We start from the raw sequence: 27,301 nt of genomic DNA, 5'->3' as shown, positions 1-27,301 counted from the left end.
GTTTTTCTTAATCAATGATCTTGAAAAATAGATTACGGATCTTTCTAAAAAATATCTCAAGACAACAAGCTGCAGTGCACCCATAGTTTACACCGCCTCCAGTGGTGGCTTTGTAAGACCCAACCCGCTGCCAAGCCCGGGCTCGTGGAAGTGTTTCCAGAACACGTCGCATGGTTCGCGCCCTTTTGCCATTTTCATGCATGCCCTTTTTCATCCTCTTCCTCTAGGTTTTTCTCTTTACTACTTATATCTTATATTTAAGTGTGTTTAACATCTTCAACCCTAGTTTATGTGCCACTCGACCTTTTCACAGAGTCAAACGAGAACTCCACTTCATTGCGCTAGTTGCTGTCAACCACACCCTCCATCACTAAAGCAGAGCCTCACCTGCAGCCACCCTAACCCCTCGGTACCACCTGTTGCGGCTCACCTGCATCCATCGGAGTGCACCACAAAACCCTTAGCCCCTGCGCATCCCCGTGAAATCAAGCGCCCCCCACCTCACGGAAAGCTCTGTTCCTGCACCAAGAAACAGAGGAGTTTCCTCCACCGTGTGCCATCAACCTGCCAACCCACGCCGCAAGCTGTCGTCGCACCATCCTCTGTCCGCCACACGCCACATCGATCCCTCAGTAAGCCACCAACCTCCCTCGCGGTATCTCCCTCCTACTGCTTACTCTCCTTCTACCTCTTCTCTCTCTCTCTCTCTCTCTCTCCTCGTGCGACGCCGTCAAGGACATCACCACCACCTCAACCCAATATCCATCGCGCTCCTGCGGTGCCACTACTTTAGTTTTTCCCGTGGGTAGGTCCTCGCCGTCGCTCATGTTTTTATTTTCCTCTACTAGTTTTCATTTTTGTATTATTGATTAATAACTACTTAAAAATGAAATTGGGTGTGTCTTGGGTGACTTGTAGATGAGGTGTTATTACCCTATTGCTCTTTTTGTTTAGAACATCAACTGATTTTATAATCTTGCAAATTACAAATGTGGGCTGCATGTGATTCTCATATTTTTAGACTTAGGCACATGTGGGTTTATTTTGTTAAGTTAGTATTTTAAGAGACTGATATTTTTATTGGAATGGTTATTACGTAGATACTGATAAATTTTTAGAATGATCAGTAAGTACAAAATATTATTTTGAATCATTTTAAAAGAATATTTTTGTTATTATTTAAACAAAAGTAGGAGTTTCTACTTATAATGATTTCGATATAGTTATGTATTTAGGATTATACATTATAGTAAGATCTCAATCGTAAATAGGTTGAAATTTAATGTTTTAGTTGGAATTACTAAGTTGGATATGGGTGAGTTTTAGACAATGCTGTTGGTATTTTAAGAATAATGAAAATTTTAGGTTTTGAGGAATTTAAAATAGGTTATTTTAGAAGTTTAGGCCTGAATATCGAAATACGAGATTAATTGAGAATTTATGGAAATTCATGTTATTATCTTATAGGTGACGACTAATTTTATTTGGCATTGTTGAAGAAATTTTTGAAAAGCTAAAACGTCTAGATAAGTGGGATTCCTATGCTAGATTTGCATTACAAGGAAAATGAACTAATACTGATTTGTAAAATGTGCATGATATATTTTAAAAGAAAACATGAAACCAACCTCAGTATATTTGTGTTGCATTCACTCATGAAAATATATATAAAAGAGAAAAAATACTTTTTGACATGAATAGTGTGAACATGAGTAATATTTGACATGTTTCTGAAATGTACAAAGAGCGAATATAAAAATTTAGATTTTTATACATGTGATATGAAATATTTGGATCTGTTATTGATCATCTGAAAATGATATGCACGTGTTTGATATGATATAGATATGAAAAACCTTTAGCATACTTATTTGTTTTGATTCTGATTCTGAATATAGTTATGATATGATGATATTGGTTCACGTGATATGGTTGGTACCAATATGATATGATATGATATGAGTGCACCACTTTGGAAACAAAGTGGTATTTGATTTGTTGTTTTCTGTGTGCACACTCGGGGCTCCGAGATTAAAAAAAAAGAAGTTTCACAACATGATACTGCCTGGTTTGGCCACCGGGGATAGCACAACCCTACCACAGGGGTTAAACATGGTATATGACATAATATGATACGATACGACATGATAAGATGTAGATGTGCAATTATGTTATGCCAATACAGTTTTTTTTTTTTTTTTTGAATATGAAGATGGTTTATGAATATGAAAAGATTTAGAAGTTGCTCTGATTCTTCTGATAAAATGTTTCGAGATGTGCATATAAAAATGAAATGTTTTAATTCTGCATACCAAACTTTCTAAAAATGGCTCATGTTTACATACTGATATATGTTCTCTGCTTACTGAGTTGTTGATAACTCAACCCTTATCTTCATAGATTTTCAAATGACATTGATTGCCCAGCTGGGGGTCAGGATTAGAAATTGGAGCTTGGCTAGATATGAATAGAAGGTCGAGTTCCATTGTTAGTAGAAGGGTATAACTTGAGTATTTGAAGTACTTTGAGTCGTTTGGACCTATTGTGATTTGAAGATGTATCGTTTAATTTTGTTGAGATTTATTGGAAAATTGTGGACCCCTTATTTTTGTTAATTTGAAATGATGACTTAAGGAGTTTGTATTATGGTTATTTGGAAAATATGAGATTGTGTGTCATTTATGAAACCCTTGGAGATTTAGGTGTTTGGAGAGACAGGTTTGTAAGAGACAGGTAGTAATTCTCCGACCCTTTTAGGTACGGGGCGTTACATACTTACTTAAAAACTATCTTTTAAGATGGTGCCCTCTTTGTAAGGCATGGGTGGGAACCAAGAAATTGGTCTTAAAATCTATTTTATTTTATTTTTATTTTTTATTTTATAACTGTTGTACTGTGGTTATTGTACTGGGATATTTGTTGGAGAACCTCATCCTCTCCTCATATATCATCTTTTTATTTTTTAATGAAATTTGTTTGCTTAAAAAAAAAAAAAAAGAATTTATATTGACAAGGGGAACACCCACATTCAATGTTGTACACAATATTATGGCATTGTGATAATAGTGGGCCAGAATATATAGTTAGGTGGACCAAAATTAATGGTCTCACAGACGTGCAACAGGGCATGGTCTTGAGCCAGCATCATACCTTCCTTACAACCCCACCATAAATACTGCTTTACAAAGAGTAATGCATGGACCAAGGCATGCAGGGTAGTTCTGATCATCAGTAAACGTTGCCCTTTCTCCTTAACCAAATTCCCTCAGTAGGCTGTATTTTGCCATCGTAGTTATCATTGACGGCCCAAAGACATCCATGTCAATCTATTCATATCATTGATTGGAGGTAGCTACCATATTAAATATATCTACCACATTATAATCAAATATATCCGGCCAGTACTGACTAATAAATTCAGTAACAATGAATTAAGCTGATATATATACGGTCGAAATAATACCTAGATATCAATTGAAAAAAGTTGAATGTACTTCATTCATTTGAAGCTCATAACCAAATTGATGCCACTCTTTAATATATATTTAATACGCATGCATGCGGTAATATTCTTATATCCATAAATTAAATAGACCTCAGGCAAGACAAGTAGCTGGCTAGACAGCTACTACGGATCGAAGACCTACAGCTAGCTAGCTTGCTCACTCACCAGAATTTATTAGTCTATGTCCTCTAATAGTAATTACAGCTTCATTTTAGGATCCGAACCTTTCAGATCTGCAAACAATTGATCAGAAAGAAGCGAGAAATCCCTCAAATCTCCAAAATGCTGGGCGGGGATAGCCATAACCATCGACCCGAGCAGTCCCTCCATATGAAGGAGAATGACAAGTTCTTCTCTAGGCTCTTGTCCAAGGAAACATCCGTGGCCAACTCTTCTTGCAGGGTTCCTTACTATGGAAGAGAATCAGGTGCAGTTCCATTCATGTGGGAGTCACGGCCAGGCACCCCGAAGCACACCTTCTCGGAGGCCTCTCTCCCTCCCCTTACACCCCCTCCTTCCTATTATTCCACTTCCAAGCTGTACTCCACGAAGAAGAACTCAAAGCCAGACCCATTCTACAAGATTTTCCTCAAGCTAACTTCGAGGAAGGCCCTCGTGTCTCCATCGTCATCGCTCTCATCAGTCTCGTCGTCGTCGTTGTCATCATGGTCGTCGGCATATAATTTATCACCGCCAGCTTCGATGAAACGAGAATATAATCTGGGGCGCTACTCTTCCTCGTATCCAAGATCAACAACTTCAAGTACATCGTGCTTTGGTGCGAGGCATAGAACTTCAAATTGGTTCGGATGCTGCTACCCAATGAAGAATACGTTCTTGTCCATTGTAGGCCATGGATCATCAGGCCGAGGTACAGCCCAGGGACTTTTTGTATGATGCTGATTTTTTTTTTAGTATCGTGTACGTAGGAACTTAATTATATCTTCTAGAAACTTTAATTATCATGTATGATGTTGGCTGTGTTCGACGTCAGTTCGCTCGTTGATATGATCATTAATGTTAATTTCATTTCCAAAGTTTCTATAACACATGTTAATTGTGTCACCACCATTGTCATAAAATACCATCCAAAATAATTCTTGAGTTGCAAAAAAAAAAAAAAAAAAAAAAAAAACTAGCCAAAACGAAGTGAGCCTTCATATAGCAACTATAACAGTGATTCCTCCCTCGATCGGTTCGTCTGTGTGGCGTACTGGGATGTGATGACCTGACGTTTTTCTCCGTATTTAATTTTTTCTTTCGGCCCCTTTTTCTTTTTGTATGGTTGTCCTGCATTGTGCCCTTCACAGATTGTCTAAGCAAATGGTAGTGGTTGGAGGTTTCTGGTGTTTTCGTGCTATATATAGTGCTTTATTTGTGGCGTGAAATGTCGGTATTGCTCTTTAGTGGCCAAATTTGGATGAACCTGACAGGAACATGCTGATATTTCATATCTAGCTATTCGCTTGTTCTTTTCTTTTGTGTTGAAGTCAAGACTGTGTTGTATATGCATGCCCGAGGATCGAAGAAGAAATAAACACGGAGGTCGGAGGAGAAAATCTCATGAGGTAGGAGGGATGGAGCATAGATGCAGGCCTAGGCCGGATTGAGGTAATCGCTCTCCTTTTGGTTGCCCATCGATCCGGGTCTTGATGGTGTATGTCTCCCATCCGAGAGGCAACTAATTTGGTTGCATCTCCAACCAAAAGATCCAAATTTCCAATAATAAGTGACCACACCGATATCTATTATTTATTTATGCACCTACCTAGCTAGCTAGCAAGGCCTTATATATTTAAAACTCAAAAAGTACGTTTAGTAAATTAAAAATATAAAATGATATAATATTAGAGATGTAAGTTATGAAAAATTGATTTTTTCACGTGAATTTCATTGTTTTTATTCGAAGGTAGTAATTAGCAGAGCTTACCCGATCTTATAATTAACTATACAAATTATATATTTCTTAAAAAATATTCACTCAAAATTATAGCTCTATTGATCATAAACGTTTATATATATATATATATATGTATGTGTGTGTATAACATATCTTCTCAGCCATAATCAACCATAATGGTCTTAAATAATATCTTTAAGAATCCAAATAAAAATGAAATTCTAAAAACAATCAAATAAAGCTCTACAAAATAAATAATGTATGCTAGCTTAAGCGAAGGTCTCGCAGGCATACAACGAATTCTTTAAATCACACTTCTCCCTTGATGGAATTAATGACCCACGCGAATCCGTAAAACCTTTGGAATTTTCGCTAGATGCATGTAATTATCACCTTCCACGGACATCTGTACATGTCCCGAGGGTCTCGAGAACTAATTGCGCGCTTTCCCCTACGTACGGAAACACGCCAAAAAGCACCATCTCCTTTCTTAACAAATGGCCTTTCCGTGACCTAGTTTTGTTAGGTAGAAATAAATTTGTATACTAATTATCTATGTATTAATATTATTATTTTTATATTTTAAATTTAAATTAGTATTATTTTTAATAAAATTTATTTTCTAACCAATCATATTGAATGGATGCGTATGTTAATGCGCAAAATCGTTTACAATTAAATTTTTCTTTAACCGATCACATGTGAGATGGCCAATGTCAATTTCTAACCAGCTTTAGATTGGATTTATAAATAGGGTAAAGAGATAGTTGTCATTATTTTTTTAAAAGAGGGCATCACCTCAAATCTTATCATATTAAGAAAACCTCGTTTTTTACGGAAGAAAACCTTTAATAAGAAGTTTGCATGGGGAATAGAAGTATCCCAAAACTAATTGAACTTAAAAATTATAACGTCCCGTAAAAGTACTATAATGTATACGTACAAACAGAATAAAGCAAACTAAACTACTTATAATAGATCATGTCAACCAAAAATTAAGGAGTACTATTGTGGAAAGCAAGGAAATGTACGTGCGTACGTAGCTCAACCCAGTATCAAAATACCCGAACTGTACTGAAGTAGCTGAGAGGGCCGGAGAGTGACAACATTTGAAAGTATTGCCAAGACACGAACCATGTTGAATGGTTTCTTCTCTATAAAAGACACAACCGTGTTGAATGGAAATGAAGTATATATGAAAGAGGAATGTTATCCATCAGTTACTATTGACTCTTACACTTTATATCTATAATTTTTTCATAGGATATGAATGTATTTTTTATAGAGTGTATGAATGTTTTTCATAAAGTATGGAGTGGTGACAGTAACTGATGAAAATAACTTTTATATATAAAAATCATGCATGATGTCATCCCAAGTTGCAAAATATTCTCAAGGCTGCTGGCCTGCATTGAGTGGCATATATTATTGAACTAATTCAGTATAACGAGAGAGCCCGATTCAATCATGAGGTCTTATACACTTAGTAGCATAAGTCAAGCGGTTTTTCATCCTCAAACTTGGGTAGATAGTTATTGTATTTCACTGGTACGTATATATGCAGTACTGAGAAGAAAGAAGTTTCCCTTTTCATACTCTTCCATACATGCGTTTGCATTGATTTTAAGGTTGAACATGGGTTTCAAACCCATCTTAACCACAAGTATGACTAGGATGTACTTGGAGGCTACTATATATCGATATTAAACAAATATGCAGTATAGAATGACATTTGTTATCGATAATTAATAAGTAGTAAAAATTTGGAAGAAGATAGATGCGCCGGCATATTATATATATATATATATATATATATACACATATATATATGGTCACTGTAATACTTTAATGACGTCTATTATTAATTTAATCATCGGAGACTTCACTCATCCGCTCATTAATTGAGAATAATTTATTACCATTTTGTTTAGAGTTTTTGTTTAACATGACAAGCAAATATTGCACCGTTGACATTAATATATATATATATATATTTTCAAATGCTATTTTAATTATTTTCAATTACATGGCAAGAGACAAGTAACATGCAATTTACCTTATTCCTTACATCTCGCGGCATTGCATGCTATGATTCAAGTTACGTAGTTAGGAAGCACTCTTTGAATAACACTTCAAAAGTTATTAAGAATGATCGCAAGTATCAGTTTGCACATGATGAATAAAAAAGATTTAGACTAAAAGCAAACTAAAGATCCATATATATATATATGTAGAGTAATTTGAGGGATTTGGCTTGGGAAATGCACTGTTGATCATGCTAATTACACACCGATCGAGGAAAAGCCCAAATAAAGTCTTTTGTTATCTTTGCATAAAGAGCTTAACAAAGTTGTAATAACAGAAATTAGAAAAAAATTTTGCTTTTAGGGGTGAAGATGTTAAAAGCTAAACGATGGCTTCTCTCTCTCTCTCTCTCTCTCTCGTTTGATTACAGCCATACCTTCATCAATCACGAGTCGACAACGTCTTCTATCTGATCTGTATATAAAAGATCATGACCATACGTGTCCAGCTGTGGCCCAGCTAGAAAGCCATGGTTTGGACCGAAACGCCACCCAACTTTGATAGTTGCATTTATGCGTGCATGCTTTCAGGTCCCAGCTGGCATTATTGATCACTTAGGAGATGGGTCGACCAGATTGCCATTTGTTTCATAAAACCTAGCTATATATCTAGCTAGGCCCCACCTTCGTTATTTATAAATTAACCTCATTAATTTGATATCATATGCCATACCTATTAATTTTAATTTTAGTCAATTTATGAAGTAGTTTTTATAATTTTCTTTGTAGGCTAGATGGAACGGCAGAAATCAAATGAAGAAAAGGAAGAAAAATATCGATCCGTTCTAGCTAAAAGCAAAAACTACAGCATATTTCCGGCGGGCCGGCGGGGTAATGAATAGATTAATTAATGATACATGTATAACTTCCTGTAAATTGTAATTCTATAGGCCGAATACACCAATCGTCCATAGAAATTAAATGTAGGTACAAACCTTTTATGCATATGACCGATCAAAGATATTAATTAATGAAAAACGCTGAGTTTAGTTGAGTAAGGTAAGTGCCGCGTAAGCGGCTGCTGATGTGGCAAACATGACCAAACGCACCATTTTGAATTATTTTTCATTCTTCTAAACTTTCCCACATCCTCATTTCTCTGCGACTTTTCAGACCAAATTTATTTTCCTCTCTACGATTTTTCTTTCCAAACGAGAAGTTTTCCTTTTCTGCATTAGCATTAAATGAAACCAATTACTGAAGAACACCATCCTAAGGCTGCTGAGAAAAAAACAAGTAAATATGACCTTAAACTTCGCACAATGGTAATTATTATACTAATTGAAGTGAATTTTTTTTTTTTTTTTAAATTTTCAAAGGGAACCCAATTGTTCATTTTCTTAAATTCTTGGGAACCAAGCAGGAAGTTCTTCCTTTTTACCTTTTCTAGGATTGTAAATAAGTGTCTTGGACTCCCGTGTTCTCTTAGAAAACTTCAGTGGCTTCGAAGAAGCTGCTTTGTGACTCTCAACTACAGGGAGACTCACACGGAGAGGGAGCAGGTGCGCCATTGTTGATCCAACTTCCATGTCTAGTTGTCTCTGAGAGGAAGAAGACGAAGACCTGTGAAGAAGAAGACAAAGACCCACTGTGATTTCTTACCGATTTGTTTAAAGACGACGATGCTGAAGACTAAACGCAGAAGAAGACGATGAAATGCTCTAATTAATATTGCAGTAAGAATCGAGCTAGGCCGGACACTTTAATTTTCTTTTCAATGATTGTACCTACATACATTGCATGAACTTGAAAATCTTAATTAGAGTGAGAGATATATAACATATATATGAAATGTGCCTGCAATATTATTTAATATTGTTGTTAGTGTGATTAATTTAGATAACATTAAATATTAGATAAATACTGTACATAAAACTTAATTTATATGTCCACCTCTTTTCTACCTGGCACTCTCAAATTTAGATAAGAATTTAAATACATATTTTTATTAAAAACATTGCCGAAGACTCTAATTATATGGTGCGTCGACACTAGAGAATATATAATATAAGTGATATTAATTTAGAAAATCCAACGGAAGATATATAAGCATTAATAATATTGCTAAACAAATGCAGCTAGCCCTTTGATAATTAATACTAGAAATCTAGATACAGTCCAATCCAATTAATGAAATAATATATCAATAATAATATTAGTCCTAAGCTGTTTTCTTACTTGCACGACCAGTCATCTTCTTATACTCATGCACCCATGCACCCATGCACACACATATATACAGAGAGCGATAAAAAGATTCATGCATGGTCTTTTCAGGCAGAAGGGCTAATGTCTAGCTACGACGGTTACGGTACTTAGGCCCCAAGTTCATGCACAAGTTATAGTTGTTTTATGAGATGACTCCCATGAATTTTGACCTATAGAGATTTAATTGAAACGAATGTCTGTTTGGTATAGAAAAGTTGAAAATGTGTGCCACGTCTTGGATCTAAAATTTAATTGGCGACTTTTAAAGACCGTATATAAATGAAATTGGAATTTATATATATATATATATTTTCTTTCGTGGGGTTTATTTAGGCTTTAGAGATCTAAGGTCAAGCAATTGACTGCACGTACGTACCTGTGGCGGAAGTTGGGTGAGTGGTGGTTTTGGATTCGGTGCAAATAGAAAAGAGGAGATCAGGATCAGTGAAAGGAGTGAGAAAGTTAGGTTAGGGATGAGAGAACAATGGGGCGTTGTGTTAGCCGTAAAATACGGGTCAAACAAGAATGGATGGTGCCATTTCCTTACAATCTAAGCAAACTTGTCAATTTATTTATTCCCTAGCTAGCTCCAAATACACCCTTCTCTTCATTTTCCCTCCCTTTCATCACCCACTTTGATATAACTCCTCAGAACCACAGCCAAACAAAATTCTTTGCTTTGGTATTCTCCATGAAAAGAGAGTCAAAAAAAAAAAAAAAAAAAAAAAACCCATTCAGCAGTACTAGATTCTTTCTGCCTTACCTCACTAATGTTTGGTTTGCGTATTGGAATTGCTGAAGTTTTTTTTCTTTGGATGGGAAAGTTTCGATGTATTAATTGTTGCAGCTGATAAATGCAGCTTTGGTACTTATATAGGACTGCCCTTTAATTGAAGAAACTGTCTAGCATTTATACGTATGGTGCATGCATGTTAAATATATATAAGCATGCGTGCACCGTGTTGTTTCGCTCGCTTAGACTAATTCGGCGAGTTAGAGATACATAGACCAGAGATTAATAAGAGAATGACGAGCGAACAGTTATATATAAGAGTTGACAACGCTAGCTATATAGACCGATCATGCATGTGTCTGAAATTGAAGTAGCTAGCTGAAATGAAAACAACTATTCAAGCTTCTTTAACCACGATGCTTTCCTTATAGGATAATGTGGGTGAGATGTCTTGAAATCAGCACCTTTATCCATCAATCTATTCCCCTTAAACACCAAATCAAAGACAATCAACTTATCTTGAAGCTGGGTGTTCAATCTTTTTCTCTAGACGTCATTTGAAAACTTAATTAGGGTAATTATATTAATTTATGTAGTAAGCTGCTAGCTAGCTCCTTCAAGCTAGTGGCGGCCGTACGTGAGCTTGCGGGCTATTCAATGGAGCAGTTAAAAGTTGGCCGGATCAGATCAATCATGTTAATCGATTTTTTTTTTTTTAAGAAAAAGACACAAATAAGGGGAATTAACACTGGATTTCAGAAAATGGCTAGTACTCTCGTTAACTAGCATTTGCCCAACATTACCTTCTGGAAATACACGAAATTAATGCAAAAATATTTATTTGTGACAAATAATTTATTAAAAAATAACTATTTTATTTTAAAATAAGTCAATTCTCATCGTAATTTTTCTTGTAATGAAACTAGTAAAAGTTGTTCCCACGTACGTATAATGTAACTAGTTAAAACAGTTGTAAAGAAAACTCATCCGATCCCATTTTTGATAAATTATTAATTATGAAAAGATATTTTAAAATGATGCAGGAGCAGTACTCGTCTTCACTGGGTTTGCATTTACAGAAGAGATTGCGGGTTCTTCACGGCGATCTGATGCAGATATTAAATTTCATTTTCGTAACTAGATCCCAGGTATCAGGTTTGGTCTTCTTAATCAAGGCGCGCGGGTCTTGATTTTGACAAGTAACTAACATGTCAAGTAATGTAAGCATGTATATGATCATGTAATCAGCATACCATATAAAAGAACATGTTCAGTTTCTGATCATGAATATTATAGAATAATACTATTTAGTTCTCCCCTGAGAAAGAAGAAGCAAGACCCACATGCAGCAATGGATTGGGTTCGGATGGTTGATTCAAAAGTCAAAACAATTTAAGGACTCACACGTGAGCAAGCAGTGCACAGAGCTGGCATTTATACATCTCTCTCTGTCTCTCTCTCTCTCTCTCTCAGTTTCTCCCCCATTGATGCTCTCTGTCAAAGCGTACTTCTGCGTCTCTGGAAAACTACTATTCCTGAAAACCTCGTACATCAAACTGGGAGCTCCATACCCTCACCAATAAACAAACAAAATTTACCTTCTTTCTTAGTTTAGCCTGTCTTATATATATCCCTAATCCCTTTTGTCAATTTCTTTTATAAATAAACACTGGACCACTTGCCCCCTTTACCTTGCCTTTTAAGCACACTATTCTGCCCTCATTAATTTTCCTTTCGTCTTCGCTTCAAACCCGCTCTCTTTCTCGCTCAGCAAGCAAGTCCACATCCATACCCAGAGAGCATGCCTGAATGTCCAGAGAAAGGTAAGGAGTACAGCTAATCTCTCTCTGCACAGATAATAAAGCCTAGATTTCTGATTTTTTATTTTATTTTTATATCGACAGCACATTTTTTGTCTAATTTATACTTTCGGTTCAAATGACAATTTCCTGTATCAATATATAGTATCCGTGAGTCGTAATTTTGATATGGTTATTAGTATGATTTTTGATCATCTTATGCTTCGTTTCTACTAGGGAGAGATTTGATGAGATAGGCAAAAGGATCAAGAGAGAAACCGATGCTTCTTCTCATGTGGGAAGAAGACACATGTTAGGTCCACCTGGAACCCTCAATACGATTACACCATGTGCTGCTTGTAAGCTCTTGAGACGAAGGTGTGCCCAAGAATGTCCCTTTTCTCCATACTTCTCCCCCCATGAACCACAAAAATTCGCTTCTGTTCACAAGGTCTTTGGTGCCAGCAACGTCTCAAAGATGCTAATGGTGACAACCCTAATTCGTCATGATGGTCATCCTTGATAAAGACCCTAGGCACTAGTACTCGTTCTAGATTGAAATTAATAGTTTCTTGAATGGTTTGATTCAGGAGGTACCGGAGAGTCAAAGAGCCGACGCTGCAAATAGTCTTGTCTACGAGGCCAACGTGAGGCTGAGAGACCCGGTCTATGGGTGCATGGGGGCCATCTCGGCTTTGCAACAGCAAGTTCAATCTTTACAAGCTGAACTCAATGCAGTAAGGGCCGAGATACTCAAGTACAAATACAGGCAGGATACTAATATCATGTCCTCTTCTCAACATGTGGCTTTGCTCACTTCTTCTGGGGCTGTTTCGGTTGCAGCACCTCCACCAACTCCGCCACCACAGCCCTCACTTCCTCCTCTTCCTCATACTTCCTCCTCTTCTTCTATTTACACCCAACAAACCAGTACTGCTGCCGACTATGGTACCATTTCAAGTGACAATATTGTCTCCTATTTTGGTTAATTTCCTAGACCGAAATTAAAAGAATCTCATTTTTTTTTCTGTATTATGATTTATGAATTAAGTCAAGTTGAATTGGAATAAGCTGCTAAAGTAAGAAAGTTTCTAATATTATTGGATGCTTCGTTTATTTGTTTGTTTGTCTTTGGAAAGGGGATATATGGTAATTTAAATCACAGATTTTATTTGTGATCACCAGGATATCTCATTATCTTGATATTGTAACGTCACGCGCGTACGTATTCCTTTTAAATTACTGATTTCATTAATTTCGGAAAGCAACAATTTTAGCTGGGGAGAATATATATATACATATATATATATATATTAATTCGTCTTCCGGGTTCTATGTTTATCAAGATCGAATTAGCCTAAATTAAGAAAGCCCAGTCAAATCGTGCATGCGGGGGCCGTTTTGCACTATATATGGATTGGGAATTACGACGTCGTCCTAAAGTTGCTCCGGTGAGTCCTAATCTAGATTGTGCTGGGAATGTATTAAACTATGTAGAGTACACACAGCACATGCAGCCTGATCAGTTCATGATGGGTACATGTATGCATGTTTGCACATGATAGTTAGTGGTGCATTGGAGGATCTGAGCTGTTGTTTGAAGTTAGGGGAGACAGAAGGTATGGTTTTGATGCTCCCAATGTATGTTAGAAACTTCATTCTTTAAGTAATAATTTTTGGTATCATATTTGAAAAATATGCAACATGTGGCATTTATGGTTCGACTTAATTTGTCACGTCTCGTTGTACTGATGACCCAGCTAGCTAGCTTGTAACGGATTCACGTCAACATTAATTAATTGGAACCATGAAAACTAGATCTGCAGCCTGAAGATCATAACTTTGGCGCATGATTTCAGAATTGTTCACAATAGATCGAGATTTCGTTAAGTACGTACCGGGGGTTATTGCATGGTAGAATGAAAGTACGTAGAATAAAGCTAGCTAGGAATTTTTCAGCTTCTTCCTACTTATAATTGAAGCTACGTACGTACTTCATGATGGAGTAGATAATTTATATGTTTTTGTTGGACTGTCAATGGTCTAGCCAGCTAGATTAATATTTTCTCAATACTGTTGGGTTTCCTTGGCGTGTGGACTTCAACAGTTGTACTGGCCGAGGGAGGAAAGAGAAAACCTAATAAATTATGTAAGCAATTAGAAATTAAGCTATGGGGAATTCCGTTGCCTTCACTATTTCCCATCTTCTCTTTAATTAACTTACTTTTATTTGAATGCAACTCTCATGATCTTTCTCATTCAAGCCTCAGGAAACCATATTATTATATATAGAGAGAGAAGATGGAATTTGGCCGGTCTCGTGTCATGGTCGCTTAAGATAGCAGCACCTTTCTCTGTCTTTGTACATCGAATATCTTGATCTCTCGGTTAACTTTTCTTATTAAAAATCATCGACGGAATTTTTTTATTTTTCTGGCCGAGTCGACCTTCCCCTTTTTAATTCCCATCATAAGATTACGCTGTCCTCCTTTATGCAATTATAAGAGATCAGGTCGGGAACTGCTCTAAAGGAAAGGGTTTTCTTTAAAATTGAATTTCATGAATGAAAAATACACATGCATGCTAGCTTGCTCGTAGCTAGCTAGGTTAATTAGTTAATTAAGGCAAGGTGATCAGGACATGCATTCATGCACTGCGTTAGGTTTTCTTTATATGATTAGTACGAGCTCTTCATTTATTACGAGTGATCTCGAACTTGCCGTTGCATGTGAAGGGAGGATTTCCAAGGTCTTATCTATTCGCCGAGCATGCATGCATGTTTAGATTACTCATGCTTGCTTACGAACATCTATTAATTTTATCGATCATGCGCGCAACAACCGATAGCAAGAAAAAGGCAAGCTAGCTAGTTGTAAACATCTTTCAGGCATGAGTCATAAATGATCATAATTGTTAAGAGCTTATTTATAATTTATGTCTTTGTAGTCATATATATATCGTAAAAACGGTGATTTTAGCTCAAAAAGGATTCGGGTGTTTTAATTTAATTTGATCTTCGAGACACAGCCAAATTCATTAATCTGGATAATGGGCATTTGAAATCACTACTTGTTTCAAAAGTTTAAGTTGATAATTTTTATTATTTAATTATATTTTAACACTCTCTTTCACGTATTAGATAGACTCTCTCTCAACGGGTAAGCCCATGACATAAAATATTTAATTAAATGGGATAAATTATAGAGTTTAGGTTCAGGTCTCAGAACCTCTATTTTGATACCATGTAAAATTACCATTTGTTCCAAAAGCTTAAACTGATCGGAAGATATAGATTTTATTATTTAATTTATATTTTAACACCAATAATGTTGTGTAAAATGATGATAATAAAGTAAATTCAAACACGGGAAAACAAGCAATCACACACGACACAGTATTTACGTGGTTCGGCAAATTGCCTATGTCCACGGGAGCTGCAGAGGATTTTTATTTCTTGAGGAATCACAATACAATGTGTGTAGAACGGCTATTGTTCACTCAGTCATTGTACAAGTCAGAATAAAATAATATATATAGGTTATGCGGCAAAAACCCTAAATTTAGCAGAATTAGCGATGTTCACTCGAGCGACGAGTCGAGCCCGCATCGAGCGAACTTGTTTCCCTCGAGCCATGTGTCTTCAAGCGAAGCTCTCTAACTTCCCTCCTCTTGAGCTGTGTGTCGAGCGGTGTTGAGCGAAACTCTTTGACTTGCCTTTGCTCGAGCAGTCTGTCAAGCTATCTTTGAGCGAAGCTCTCTGACTTGTATTCACTCGAGCGGCTAGACGCTCCGCTCGAGCGGTGTGGACCAGAATCCAAATACTCAACAATTCTCCCACTTGGAGATTGGTACACCCACAGTATCGCCCTTTGGCTCAAACATGATATCCTCCACCTCTGCAACTCACTGCTCCTGTCTTCATGCAAGAAGACCAACTGAAGTTGCGCACAACTTCAGTTTCTCAAGTGTAACACCCTTTGTCAACATATCAGCAGGGTTCTTACTTCCACAAATTTTCTCAAGTAGCAACTGTCCATCATCTAACAATGATCGTATAAAGTGATACCTGATCTGAATGTGTTTTGTCCTAGAATGAAATGTTGGGTTCTTGGCAAGGAATATGGCACTCTGATTGTCACTGTAGAGAGTGCCATTCTGATTCTTTTTACCCAATTCCTCCAAGAAGCCCTGTATCCAAACTATCTCCTTTGCAGCTTCTAAAACTGCAATATACTCAGCTTCTGTAGTAGACAAAGAAACTGTTTTCTATAGATTGGAACCCCATGAAACTGCAGTACCACCCAGAGTGTAAACAAACCCTGTGGCACTTTTTCTGCTATCAGTATCTCCAGCTAAATCAGCATCAACATAGCCTTGAACCTCTAAACCCTCTCCTGAGAAACACAAGCACGTTTCTGAGGAGCCTTTTAGGTACCTCAAAATCCACTTCACTGCTTCCCAATGTTGTTTTCCAGGGTTACTCATGTATCTACTCACAACTCCCACTGTATGGGCAATATCTGGTCTGGTGCAAACCATAGCATATATAAGTGAACCAATAGCTGAGGCATAAGGTACCTTACTCATATAGTCTTGTTCCTCTTCTGACTTTGGTGCCTGATCCTCGCTGAGTCTGAAGTGACTACCCAAGGGTGTGCCAACTGACTTGGCCTTGTCCATATTGAACCGGTTGAGTACCTTTTTCACATACTCAGCCTGTGAGAGTCTCAACGTGCCTATGACTCTGTCTTTGACAATTCTCATGCCAAGGATTTGCTTCACAGCTCCTAAATCCTTCATTGCAAAATGCTCTGACATCTGCTTCTTCAGATTATTGGTCTCATCAATATTTGCCCCTGCAATAAGCATGTCATCCACATATAGCAACAAAATAATGTAAGAATTGTCAAACTGCCTGACATAGCAGCAGTGATCTGCCTTACATCTGATGTACCCTGCACTGCACATGAAACTGTCAAATTTCTTATACCACTGTCTAGGAGCTTGTTTAAGGCCATACAAGCTCTTCTTTAGTCTGCAAACTGAACTTTCCTTTCCCTGTACCACAAACCCCTCAGGTTGGTGCATGTAGATGTCTTCTTCAAGATCTCCATGAAGAAAAGTTGTCTTCACATCTAACTGCTCAAGAAATAGGTATTCAGTAGGAACCATAGCCAAAACTAACCTGATGGTTGTGATCTTTACCACATGTGAAAAAATCTCAGAGTAATCAATACCGTGTTTCTGCTGAAAGCCATTTACAATAAGTCTGGCCTTGTACCTTTTACTGCCATCATGCTCAGTTTTCACCTGGTACATCCACTTGTTGTGTAATGCCTTCTTCCTTGATGGAAGTTCTGTCAACTCCCATGTCTGATTCCCTAATAAGGAATCTATCTTATTCTTCATGGCCAACTCTCACTTGCTAGAATTTTCATCTTGCAAGGTCTCTTGGTAACTCTGCGGTTCTCCACCATCTGTCAATAGAATATAATTCAAAGCAGGTGAGAAACGCTGTGGAGGACGAATAGTCCTAACTGACCTGCGAACTGCAGCTGTAGGAGTGGACGGCGCTGGATCTGTGCGGAATAATAGGAATGGGTGCACTATGCCCACTCTCCCCGTCACTCATTTTCCTACACTGCACTGTGACCTCTGGTAGATCATCCAAACTCACAAAGTCAGACTCCTGAGGAACTGCTTTAGCAACTGTACTAGACTTGTCCTTGTACACAATCTTCTCATTGAAGATCACATTCCTGCTTCTTATAATCTTCCGACCTTGATCATCTCAGAAACGATAGCCAAATGACTCGTCTCCATAGTCAATGAAATAACATTTCCTTGACTTAGCCTCAAGCTTACTACGAGTATCAGAATCAATAAGAACATAAGAAAGACAGCCAAAGATTTTAAGATGAGAAAATTTGACCTCTTTCTCGCTCCAAGCCTCCTCAGGCAATCCACAATCCAACGGAACTGATGGCCCTCTGTTTATCAAGTATATTGCAGTGCTAACTGCAACTGCCCAAAAAGTAGGTGGTAACCCAGCATGCAGCCTCATGTTTCTAGCACGCTCATTTATGATTTTGTTCATGCGCTTAGCAACTCCATTTTGCTGTGGTGTCCCAGGAATGGTCTTCTCTATTCTGATACCCTGAGTTGCACAATACTCCTTGAACCCACCATCAATATACTCACCACCATTATCAGACCTCAAGCATTTCAACTTTAAGTCTGTCTCTGTTTCAACCATGACTTTCCAAATTTTGAACACATTAAATACATCAGATTTGTGTTTCAAAAAATAGACACATACCTTCCTGCTGTGGTCATCACTGAATGTAACATAGTAACGAGAACCTCCAAGAGATGCCACTGGGGAAGGTCCCCACACATCAGTGTGGACAAGATCTAGTCTCTCTGACTTTAGTGTTCTACCACTCTTCAAGAAACTGACCTTCTTCTGTTTTCCCATAATGCAACTCTCACACATACTGAGATCAACTGACTTCAGTTCTGGTAACTTGCCTCTAGACAGAAGTTCTTTCATGCCCTTCTGACTCATATGGCCAAGCCTGCAACGCCACAAATCTATTGTGCTCTCTGCAACGGTAGTAGCAATAGTGTTATCCAAATCAGTAGTCATATAAAGTGTACCAGTTTTCTTACCTTGAGCCAGTACCAATGCCCCTTTGGTGACTTTCCAGGTGCTATTTGAAAACACCACTGAATGTCCACAATCATCAAGCTGCCCAACAGAGATGAGATTCTTCTTCAACTCAGAAATGTGTCTGACCTTTTGTAAGGTCCATTTGTTCTTGTTAGGAAGAGCAATATCAATATCTCCCATCCCTACAACATTCAAAGCCTCTCCATCAGCCAAATACACCTTTTCAAAATTACCTGCAACATAGTTTTTCATTTTCTCCCGATGGGAAGATGTATGGAAGGAAGCTCCTGAATCAAGTATCCAATCATCAACTGGACTATGAACTGCAAGTAATAGTGCATCCTGCACTTCTTTAGTTAACACATTAGCACTATCATTCTCGGTCTTCTTGGGATTTCTGCAATTCTTCTTTATGTGGCCAGCTTTGCCACAATTCCAGCAAGTTGCCTGTTGGCCAGGCCTTGACTTGCTCTTACCCCCTGTTCTTTTATTTTGATCTGCCTCTGCTTGAGTTCCTGTCTTGTGCTCTCCCCCGAGAGTCAACATTCAATGCTGAACTCGAACTTGAGGTCTCACCTGAATCTCTCATGCGCACCTCCTTAGCCAAAATTAAATCATGGATATCATCATATTTCAACTTTGACTTATCGGCAGAATTACTATCAGCCATTCTCATGGCTTCCTAACTATTTGGCAGTGATGCCAATAGTATCAATGCACGTATCTCATCATTAAATTCAATTTCAACAGACGACAATTGATTTGTGATAGTATTAAAATCATTCAGATGTTGTGCAACAGACGTACCATCTGCCATCTTCAAATTAAATAACTTTTTCATCAGATGTACCTTGTTATTTGCTGAAAACTTTTCATACATACCTGACAAAGCTGCTATGAGATCCGCAATCGTCTTCTCCTTGATGACGTTGTGTGCAACGGATCTCGACAGGGTTAGACGAATAACTCCTAGAACCTGTCGATCCAACAGCGTCCAATCAGTAACTGACATGTTGTCCGGCTTCTTCCCCAACAATGGAAGATGAAGTTTCTTCCCATAGAGGTAATCCTCTATTTGCATCCTCCAATACTCATAATCCGTGCCATCAAACCTCTCGATCCTTCACTTCTTCTCCAGCCATCGTTTTTTCTCAGACCCTAACCTTGGCTCTTGATACCAATTGTTGTGTAAAAAGATGACAATAAAGTAAACTCAAACACGGGAAAACAAGCAATCACACACGACACAGTATTTACGTGGTTCGGCAAATTGTCTACGTTCACGGAAGCTGCAGAGGATTTTTATTTCTTGAGCAATCACAATACAATGTGTGTAGAACGACTACTGTTCACTCAGTCATTGTACAAGTCAGAATAAAATAATATATATAGGTTATGCGGCGGAAATCCTAAATTCAGCAGAATTAGCGATGTTCGCTCGAGCGGCTAGTCGAACCCGCATCGAGCGAACTTGTTTCCCGCAATTACTCGAGTCATGTGTCGAGCGGCTCCTCAAGCGAAGCTATCTGACTTTCCTCCGCTTGAGCTGTGTGTCGAGCGGTGTCGAGCGAAGCTCTCTGACTTGCCTTTGCTCGAGCAGTCTGTCGAGCTATCTTTGAGCGAAACTCTCTGACTTGTATTCGCTCGAGCGGCTAGACGCTCCTCTCGAGCAGCGTGGACCAGAATCCAAATACTCAACAAATAATTCATTTCCTAGTCATCGTAAAAAATAATGAAAAATAAATAAATAAGCACCGACTACAACGTCATAGGTTTATGCACTTTGGTTTATCTCGAATTTGGGACACCAATTAGTAATATATATACATATACATATGTATATATATATACATATACATATGTATATATATATATATATATAGACAGACACATATGAGAAATTGCGCTATTATGCTCCCTAATTTATACCACTCACTTTGCCCATTGATGTGGTACCATAACGTGGTGCCACATGACAGCTTATTGAAAAAAATAAAAAATATACAAGCATGAAATTGTAGAAGAAATCTAGAATTTTAGAGGTGATCTTCTTCTAGTTTTTTGTAGTTTTTGGCATCATTTTGTTTTGAATATATATTTTTTTAATTTTTTTAATAAGCTATGAGATATTCTAGTGTAACGTAAAAAACAAAGTGAGTGGTATAAATTAGGAGCATAGTAGCAATTAATATATATATATATATATATATATAGTTGCGGCATATATGTAATTAGCAAACAAGGAATGAAATTAATCTGGGCGTGCAATTACTATCTTCATTTAACAGATAGACCGATCGATTAATTAACCAATGTGACAAATAATTCATCGCGCTATATATAATAATATTTGTCATCATCAGGAGAGAATGTAAATAATACGCTACTCATTACGCTTTTAGATTTTAGTTTTCGTGAGTCTCAAAAGATAATATATATATATATATATATATATATATATATATCTTTATATTGCGAAGTGGATTGATCAGAAAAAATTAGGTAAGCGAGAGAAGGGAAAAGTATAAAATACGATGCACTTTCTCACGTCTAAATATCTAATAAGATCCAAGTAAAAAGGCCGGGATGAAAGCTGGGAATATTGCATGCATACATACATACATATATATATACATACATCGTACCTTCTCCGGAAAAAGTTGTAATATTCATGATGATGATGAGTGGAACTGTGAAAGGAATTTGAAGTTTGCATATACAACATGATCTAAAGAATATTCATCATGTACAATCCAATTATAATATATAACATGATAATCTGATCAACAAGACGTGTTTTTTTTTAACATAATCTCGACACGGAGCTTCATTTTCTCTTGATCTTCCATTAACCAATAAATAAGTGCTGCAAAATTTCGGACTTCTGTGATCACATTAACCAATAAATAAGAAGTTAAATTAATCCACTTGACCAATGTCTAGGCATCTCTCTCTCTCTCTCGCACATGTCTGCACTCGAATCTCGATGGAAGAGAGACAGATCATTGGTTGCAATGAAAGTCACGATCGATAAAAATATGATCCCCCTTCTCCAATTAGACTAGGCAGCTCATGAATTCTTTATAATTTTATTAGAACTTCTAAACTGACTTTAAAAGAATCACAAACACATGAAGATCGATACATGAAGATCAAAATCATATATATAAAATCTATCTTTTCACCGCGCCTGGCATTCATGATGTGGGCTGAATAATTGTAAAGATTAGGAGAATGATCATGTCAGCAATAATGCATGGGCCGGATATTTTTTTTTTCTTAACAGCTAATTTTTATACAAGCAATAATGAAAATTAAGCTTAGCTAGAAAAGCTTGGACATGATGTATATCGTGGCGCTCCTCCTCCTCCTCCTCCTCCTGAAACAGCTTAATTAATTAATTAGGTAGATCAAAAGCTTGGCCATGTATATGTCGTAGGGTCAAAGAGATCATATCATCATATCATATCACTTTCTTAGTTATCAGAACACCAAAAGTTTTGGTTTTGCTATGGACTCCCCCAGTTTCAGTTTCGTCAAGTTGAACGTAGATGGGTGTAGTTTGGGCAACAAAGGTATTTGTGGTGGGGGAGGGGTAATCCGAAACTCAAGAGGGGATTTGATTGTAGGTTTTTTTGCCTGCAATGGATAGGGAACAAACACAATGGCTGAGGTATGTGGTCTGCTAGATGGCTTTAAAGTTTGCATAAGGTGGAACCTGAGTAGAGTTAGGTTGAGACCGATTCACAGATCCTTGTAAATTGGTGGAATGGACATACATAGCCGTCTTAACTGGGAAGTAAGAGAGGATTGGGAGAGAATCTTATGCCTATCAAAAGATTTGGTTCTTACAGTTAAGCACATTTCCAGAGAAGTAAACAAATTTGCAGATACTTTGGCTAAACCGGGTGCAAAGGGATTATAAGAGAGATCTCGTCAGCCACTAGAGACATTATAGGAACTCTCAGAATTGAAAGGGCTGGTTTACTTGTGCTATGGTGTACATGATAGGGCTGAATATACACTTTTTTTATTCAATTTTTTCAAATCGATTACGCGACGGTTGTATAATTTAAAGTTGTAAATATATTTTCTCTTGTTATTATGGTATTCCTTCGTCATAATTGAGGGTCTATAAATAAAATTGGGCTTTGTCCTCTTTTATTAAAAAAAAAAAAAAAAGTGTAGTATGGGGCCTATATTTTTGCTGTAGATCAAGTCTATTTTTTTTTAGTAATGCTGGGTACACGCTCCAAATATACTAGTCTTATACAAACCTTTTGTAAAAATATGGAGTCCATAAAGAAAAAGTAAGTTTTTCACACTTTTTCACGGTGGGATCATCTTTTTTATAAAGGGCTTACATGAAATTTGTGCATTTGAGACTAGTATATATCATTTTTTTTATAAGTACTGTAGATCAAGTCTATATAAAAGTCAACCCAAGAAAAACATTAACCCTCTAATAATCTATCAACGGATGAAACCGTTAATCAATCTGATTACAAAATTAGGAATAGGGTTCATCCATGCATCTAATAAAACTGGATTTTCCGTTCTCTACCTGACATGAGAGATCAGATGAGATCATATAATAGTCCGAAAGCAGGGTGTAGAGTCTAACCGGGATTAGGCTGCTACAAAAGAGAAGAATATGAGCTATAATAGTATTAGATCTGCTATAATACTGATCATATAATAGTATGAGTAGATCAGTATTAGATCTTTAAATTGGAATGAGTTTCGGCCACTAACTACGTTTAATGCCCATCAAGCCCAAACTCCGCAAAAGCCCATCGGCATTACGAGTTGATTGACATTGTCAGACAGTACCGTCGGAATCTGAGTATAGCCTGATAATTATTCTTGTTAATTAGGACAATGCTAGTGATCTGCTGGGATCTCGCTCAATTTTTCCACTTTTTTTTTTGTTTTTTTAATGATTAGAAAATGTTATTTAATAATATTGTGAGTTTTATTTTTTTTTAAATATTTAAAAGTGTTAAAAAAATTGATGTGAAAAAAATATATATATATTTAAAACTTTTTTTTTTCATATCATTTTTTTAACACTTTTAAATATATTTTTTTTTTTAAAATTCACAATATTATTAAACAATATTTTCTTAATCAGTAAAAAAAAAAAAAAAAAGCAAGCGGGAAAATTGAATGGTTCCTATCATTTTCCTTGATAATTAAAATCAAGGTGGAGAATTATTTTTACAATTTCGATCCCAAATTATGTGACGTTGCTTTTTTATTTCGTCCTTAAAATATAGTTTATTTTTCAACTAAAATCTAAAATAATCTGAAATTTAGTTTAATATTATCTAATTTCTATGTTATCATCACTGTATGGACAATAAATATTGTCCACACTTTTATTCAATCATCTTGTCCTATATTTATTATATATATATATATATATATATATATATTCTAAGCATTATAATAAAAGCTAGCTTCTCTCCATTAAACAGTACTAAAAGGAAAATCAAAAATTTCTTTTTAATTTCAATCCTACTTGATCGATCCCAAAGTACTGCACTGATCAAGCGTTTCTCTCTACCACATACATATAAAGTGGTGATCATCATCGCCACTGGTACATACGTTTCACACAAAACATCACAACCATATATTATATTTTATGCTGAAAGGAAAGCTTCTAATTAAATGGGTGGGTAATTTATTCTGAATCCGAGAACAAAAGACTCGATCCTCGCTACTAGGTACGTCTAGTTCAACCTCCTACAGTTCTTTCTAATCTCTCCATTTGAACCGGTGAGGGGTTTGATATCTCCCATCTTGATCATGGCAGCAACAAAATCAGATTGGAAATTGCCGGGATTGTTGCTGTAAGTGCGTACAATGGAATCTGTGGATCCACCATTGAATAGTTGCTGGTCAGAGTGAAGAAGTCCTCTGTTTTGGAGTAGGTTCTTGTGGTAGTTATTGTCAAACACTGTTGAAGTTTGGACATCAAGAGGTGCAAGATTGTTGTCCCCTGTACCATTGGTTCTTGGGCAGTTTGATTGCCTTGTTCTAGCAAATGAAGGGTCGATGTTGGTCTCGTTGTATATGCGTGCTCTGAAGGATGTGCACCTTGCTTGCCCAATTGTGTGAGCCCCTGCTTGTTTCACGTACGAACCCATGCACGAATGATCAGTTGGATTTTAACATTCAAATATACAATTACTAATTTACTTCACAAAGTATATATTAAAAAGGTTGGGAAAGCCGACAGTAGTATGAATTAATCATGTTACAATAACATAATGTGCAATTGTACGATGTAATAAAAAAACAAGAGACAGAGAGAGATCAGACCAGATAAAGCCACCATGTCCCTAGTGGAAAGCCCAACGTTACTAAATGTAGAGATGAGTCGGTTTAGGTTAGAAGTTGGAGGAGGAATGCCGTTATTGGCAGCAGATTGGCTTGCAGTCCTAGCGTCTCTCCTTCCAAGTTTTACATCCCAATTGGGTCCCCCAAGCTGCAAAAAATAAAAAAGGAACATGTCATCTATTGTCTGCATATATATATATATATATATATATATATATATATATATATATATATATATCATGCATAAATATTGGGTCCTGAATTATTGTGTAGCTAGCTAGACCTTTAATGCAATAATATGGAAGCTGGAAAGGTAAATCGACAAAATGAACATATATACGTACAGTGACAACGGAATCGCGAGCAGCAATGGCGAGTATGTCGGCACAAGAGACCACACCGGGACACACATTCTCCACTGCAGACTTTACATCGTCGATAACATTGAATCCTCTGGCTGAGTTCCGATTGGGAACTGCATTCTTCTCTCCTCTCAAGCTGGACGTGTCATCAAGCAGAATCGAGCCGTCACATCCCTATCATCGATGATCAAGTATTATATATCTACTGTTAATTTGGGCTAATACTGATTTAGCAGATCGATCGCCAACGTGAGTCAACCATATATATATATATATATATATATATATATATATATATATATATATATTCTGGGTACGTATAAGTAAGTCAAACAAATACGTTCCAGCAATAAATTATATTAAAAACCATGAAAGGGGAAAACAGAGTAAAGCAAAGTTCATGTCGGCATACATGATTCATTTGAAAGACTTGTGGGTTTAGAATCATCCTTTTCCTCTTCTGGGAACTTTCTCGGAAAGAAGTACCATTCATTAAAAAACAAAAGGCTCAAAACTCTGTTTTACTTTTGATTAAATTATATTTAATTATCATTTTCTATACCACACACTAATATGTACTTTGTCATTTTTGTTATTCTATTTAAATATACATATTTATACATAAATATATATGTTTAAATAAAAGGATAAAAATAATAAATTATATGTTGACGTGTGATGTGGGAATGATAAATAGCATTTTTTTAATCACTGCGTTACATAATTAATTAATTAATGCTTTTTCAGCATAGTTATCTGAAAATTATCCCCAACAATTAAACACTGAAATAACATAAGAACACGGTCTTCTTAGATGTAGGCATTGATTAGTGACATATACAAGCAATGAAGGCGACTTCAAGTATAGCTGGTTGTTTGTTTGTTTCTACCACGGTTTCTCAGCCATAAGTTTGCTTCGGTAAAACAGGAGGTTTTGTCCTCCAAATTATATATATATATATATATATATATATATATATATATATATATATATATATATAAAGGCGACTTCAGGTAGTAGGCTTTGCTGCATACGATGTGTGGCAGTTAATTTGGACGTTGAGCTAGCTCGGGTTGTAAAAATATGTGACTATAACTATATATGCTGTTAAAAAAGTTTAATGCTAGATAAAATTTTGGGATATATAAGTCTGGCGCGGTCTATTTGAACAAAATGAGATCTATTATTAAAAAAGTTATTTTACGTGTATATTTTAAATTTATCAATTTTTTTTCAAAAGAAATATGGATACAGCTCTGGGAACGTCATTTTCGCCTAGAAAAATGCTTAGAAAAAAAAAAAAAGATAAGGCTCGTGCCGTCCTCGCAATCATGATTTAATCAGGGAATATTGTCGGTTTGCAATTGGGAGGGAACAAAAAAAAAAAAAAAACTTACATTGACGAAGCAATCATGGAAGAATAAGCGGAGGAGAGAGGCACCCATTCGGGTTTCCTTGGATATTGCAGACTGCACTGTGGATTTGACAGTGGAAAAGAGCTTTGGACAAGAGCTGGAATAAAAACCAGTTGAAAGTTGAGCGTTGATGCTTCCCATGAATAACAACAGGAAAGCTAAAGTGAAAATGGGAGAAGGAGAAGAAGAAGAAGAAGAAGCAGCCATTGATGGAATAGTATATGGAAGTGTGAGTAGTGGTGGAATTTTAATGTGTGCGTGTTTTGTGGCTGA

At 36.6% G+C, this 27,301-nt stretch overlaps 3 protein-coding genes across 3 annotated transcripts; 2 read left to right on the top strand and 1 right to left on the bottom strand.

Moving 5' to 3' along the window:
- The first annotated feature begins 3,614 nt into the window (after positions 1-3,614).
- LOC121248734 lies at positions 3,615-4,547 on the top strand. The gene has a single exon (XM_041147295.1). The coding sequence runs from the start codon at positions 3,788-3,790 to the stop codon at positions 4,400-4,402; it is 615 nt and encodes a 204-aa protein (XP_041003229.1). The 5' UTR covers positions 3,615-3,787; the 3' UTR covers positions 4,403-4,547.
- Positions 4,548-11,704: 7,157 nt separating this feature from the next.
- Positions 11,705-13,393, top strand: LOC121249169 (LOB domain-containing protein 15-like). Its single transcript, XM_041147875.1, has 3 exons — positions 11,705-12,253; positions 12,467-12,716; positions 12,820-13,393. Exons 1-3 carry the CDS (start codon positions 12,240-12,242, stop codon positions 13,216-13,218), a joined length of 663 nt encoding a protein of 220 aa, XP_041003809.1. The 5' UTR covers positions 11,705-12,239; the 3' UTR covers positions 13,219-13,393.
- Positions 13,394-24,351: 10,958 nt separating this feature from the next.
- Positions 24,352-27,301, bottom strand: LOC121242486 (peroxidase P7-like). Its single transcript, XM_041140332.1, has 4 exons — positions 27,011-27,301; positions 25,595-25,786; positions 25,233-25,398; positions 24,352-25,032 (listed from the first exon to the last, which is right to left on the bottom strand). The coding sequence occupies exons 1-4, from the start codon at positions 27,233-27,235 to the stop codon at positions 24,641-24,643; spliced, it is 975 nt and encodes a 324-aa protein (XP_040996266.1). The 5' UTR covers positions 27,236-27,301; the 3' UTR covers positions 24,352-24,640.

Source organism: Juglans microcarpa x Juglans regia, chromosome 1D, assembly GCF_004785595.1.
Source record: "Juglans microcarpa x Juglans regia isolate MS1-56 chromosome 1D, Jm3101_v1.0, whole genome shotgun sequence".
In the NCBI taxonomy this organism is placed as follows: Eukaryota; Viridiplantae; Streptophyta; class Magnoliopsida; order Fagales; family Juglandaceae; genus Juglans; species Juglans microcarpa x Juglans regia.
The sequence above is the reverse complement of the archived record's forward strand: the minus strand, read 5'-3'. Positions and strand labels throughout refer to the sequence as shown.

Coding starts and splice junctions, on each gene's coding strand:
- LOC121248734 (XM_041147295.1), top strand. CDS start 3,788: ATGCTGGGCGGGGATAGCCATAACCATCGACCCGAGCAGTCCCTCCAT.
- LOC121249169 (XM_041147875.1), top strand. Junction 12,717..12,819: donor ACGTCTCAAAGATGCTAATG/GTGACAACCCTA, acceptor GGTTTGATTCAG/GAGGTACCGGAGAGTCAAAG.
- LOC121242486 (XM_041140332.1), bottom strand. CDS start 27,235: ATGGCTGCTTCTTCTTCTTCTTCTTCTCCTTCTCCCATTTTCACTTTA. Junction 25,787..27,010: donor TCCATGATTGCTTCGTCAAT/GTAAGTTTTTTT, acceptor CATCGATGATAG/GGATGTGACGGCTCGATTCT. Junction 25,033..25,232: donor GGACATGGTGGCTTTATCTG/GTCTGATCTCTC, acceptor TGAAACAAGCAG/GGGCTCACACAATTGGGCAA.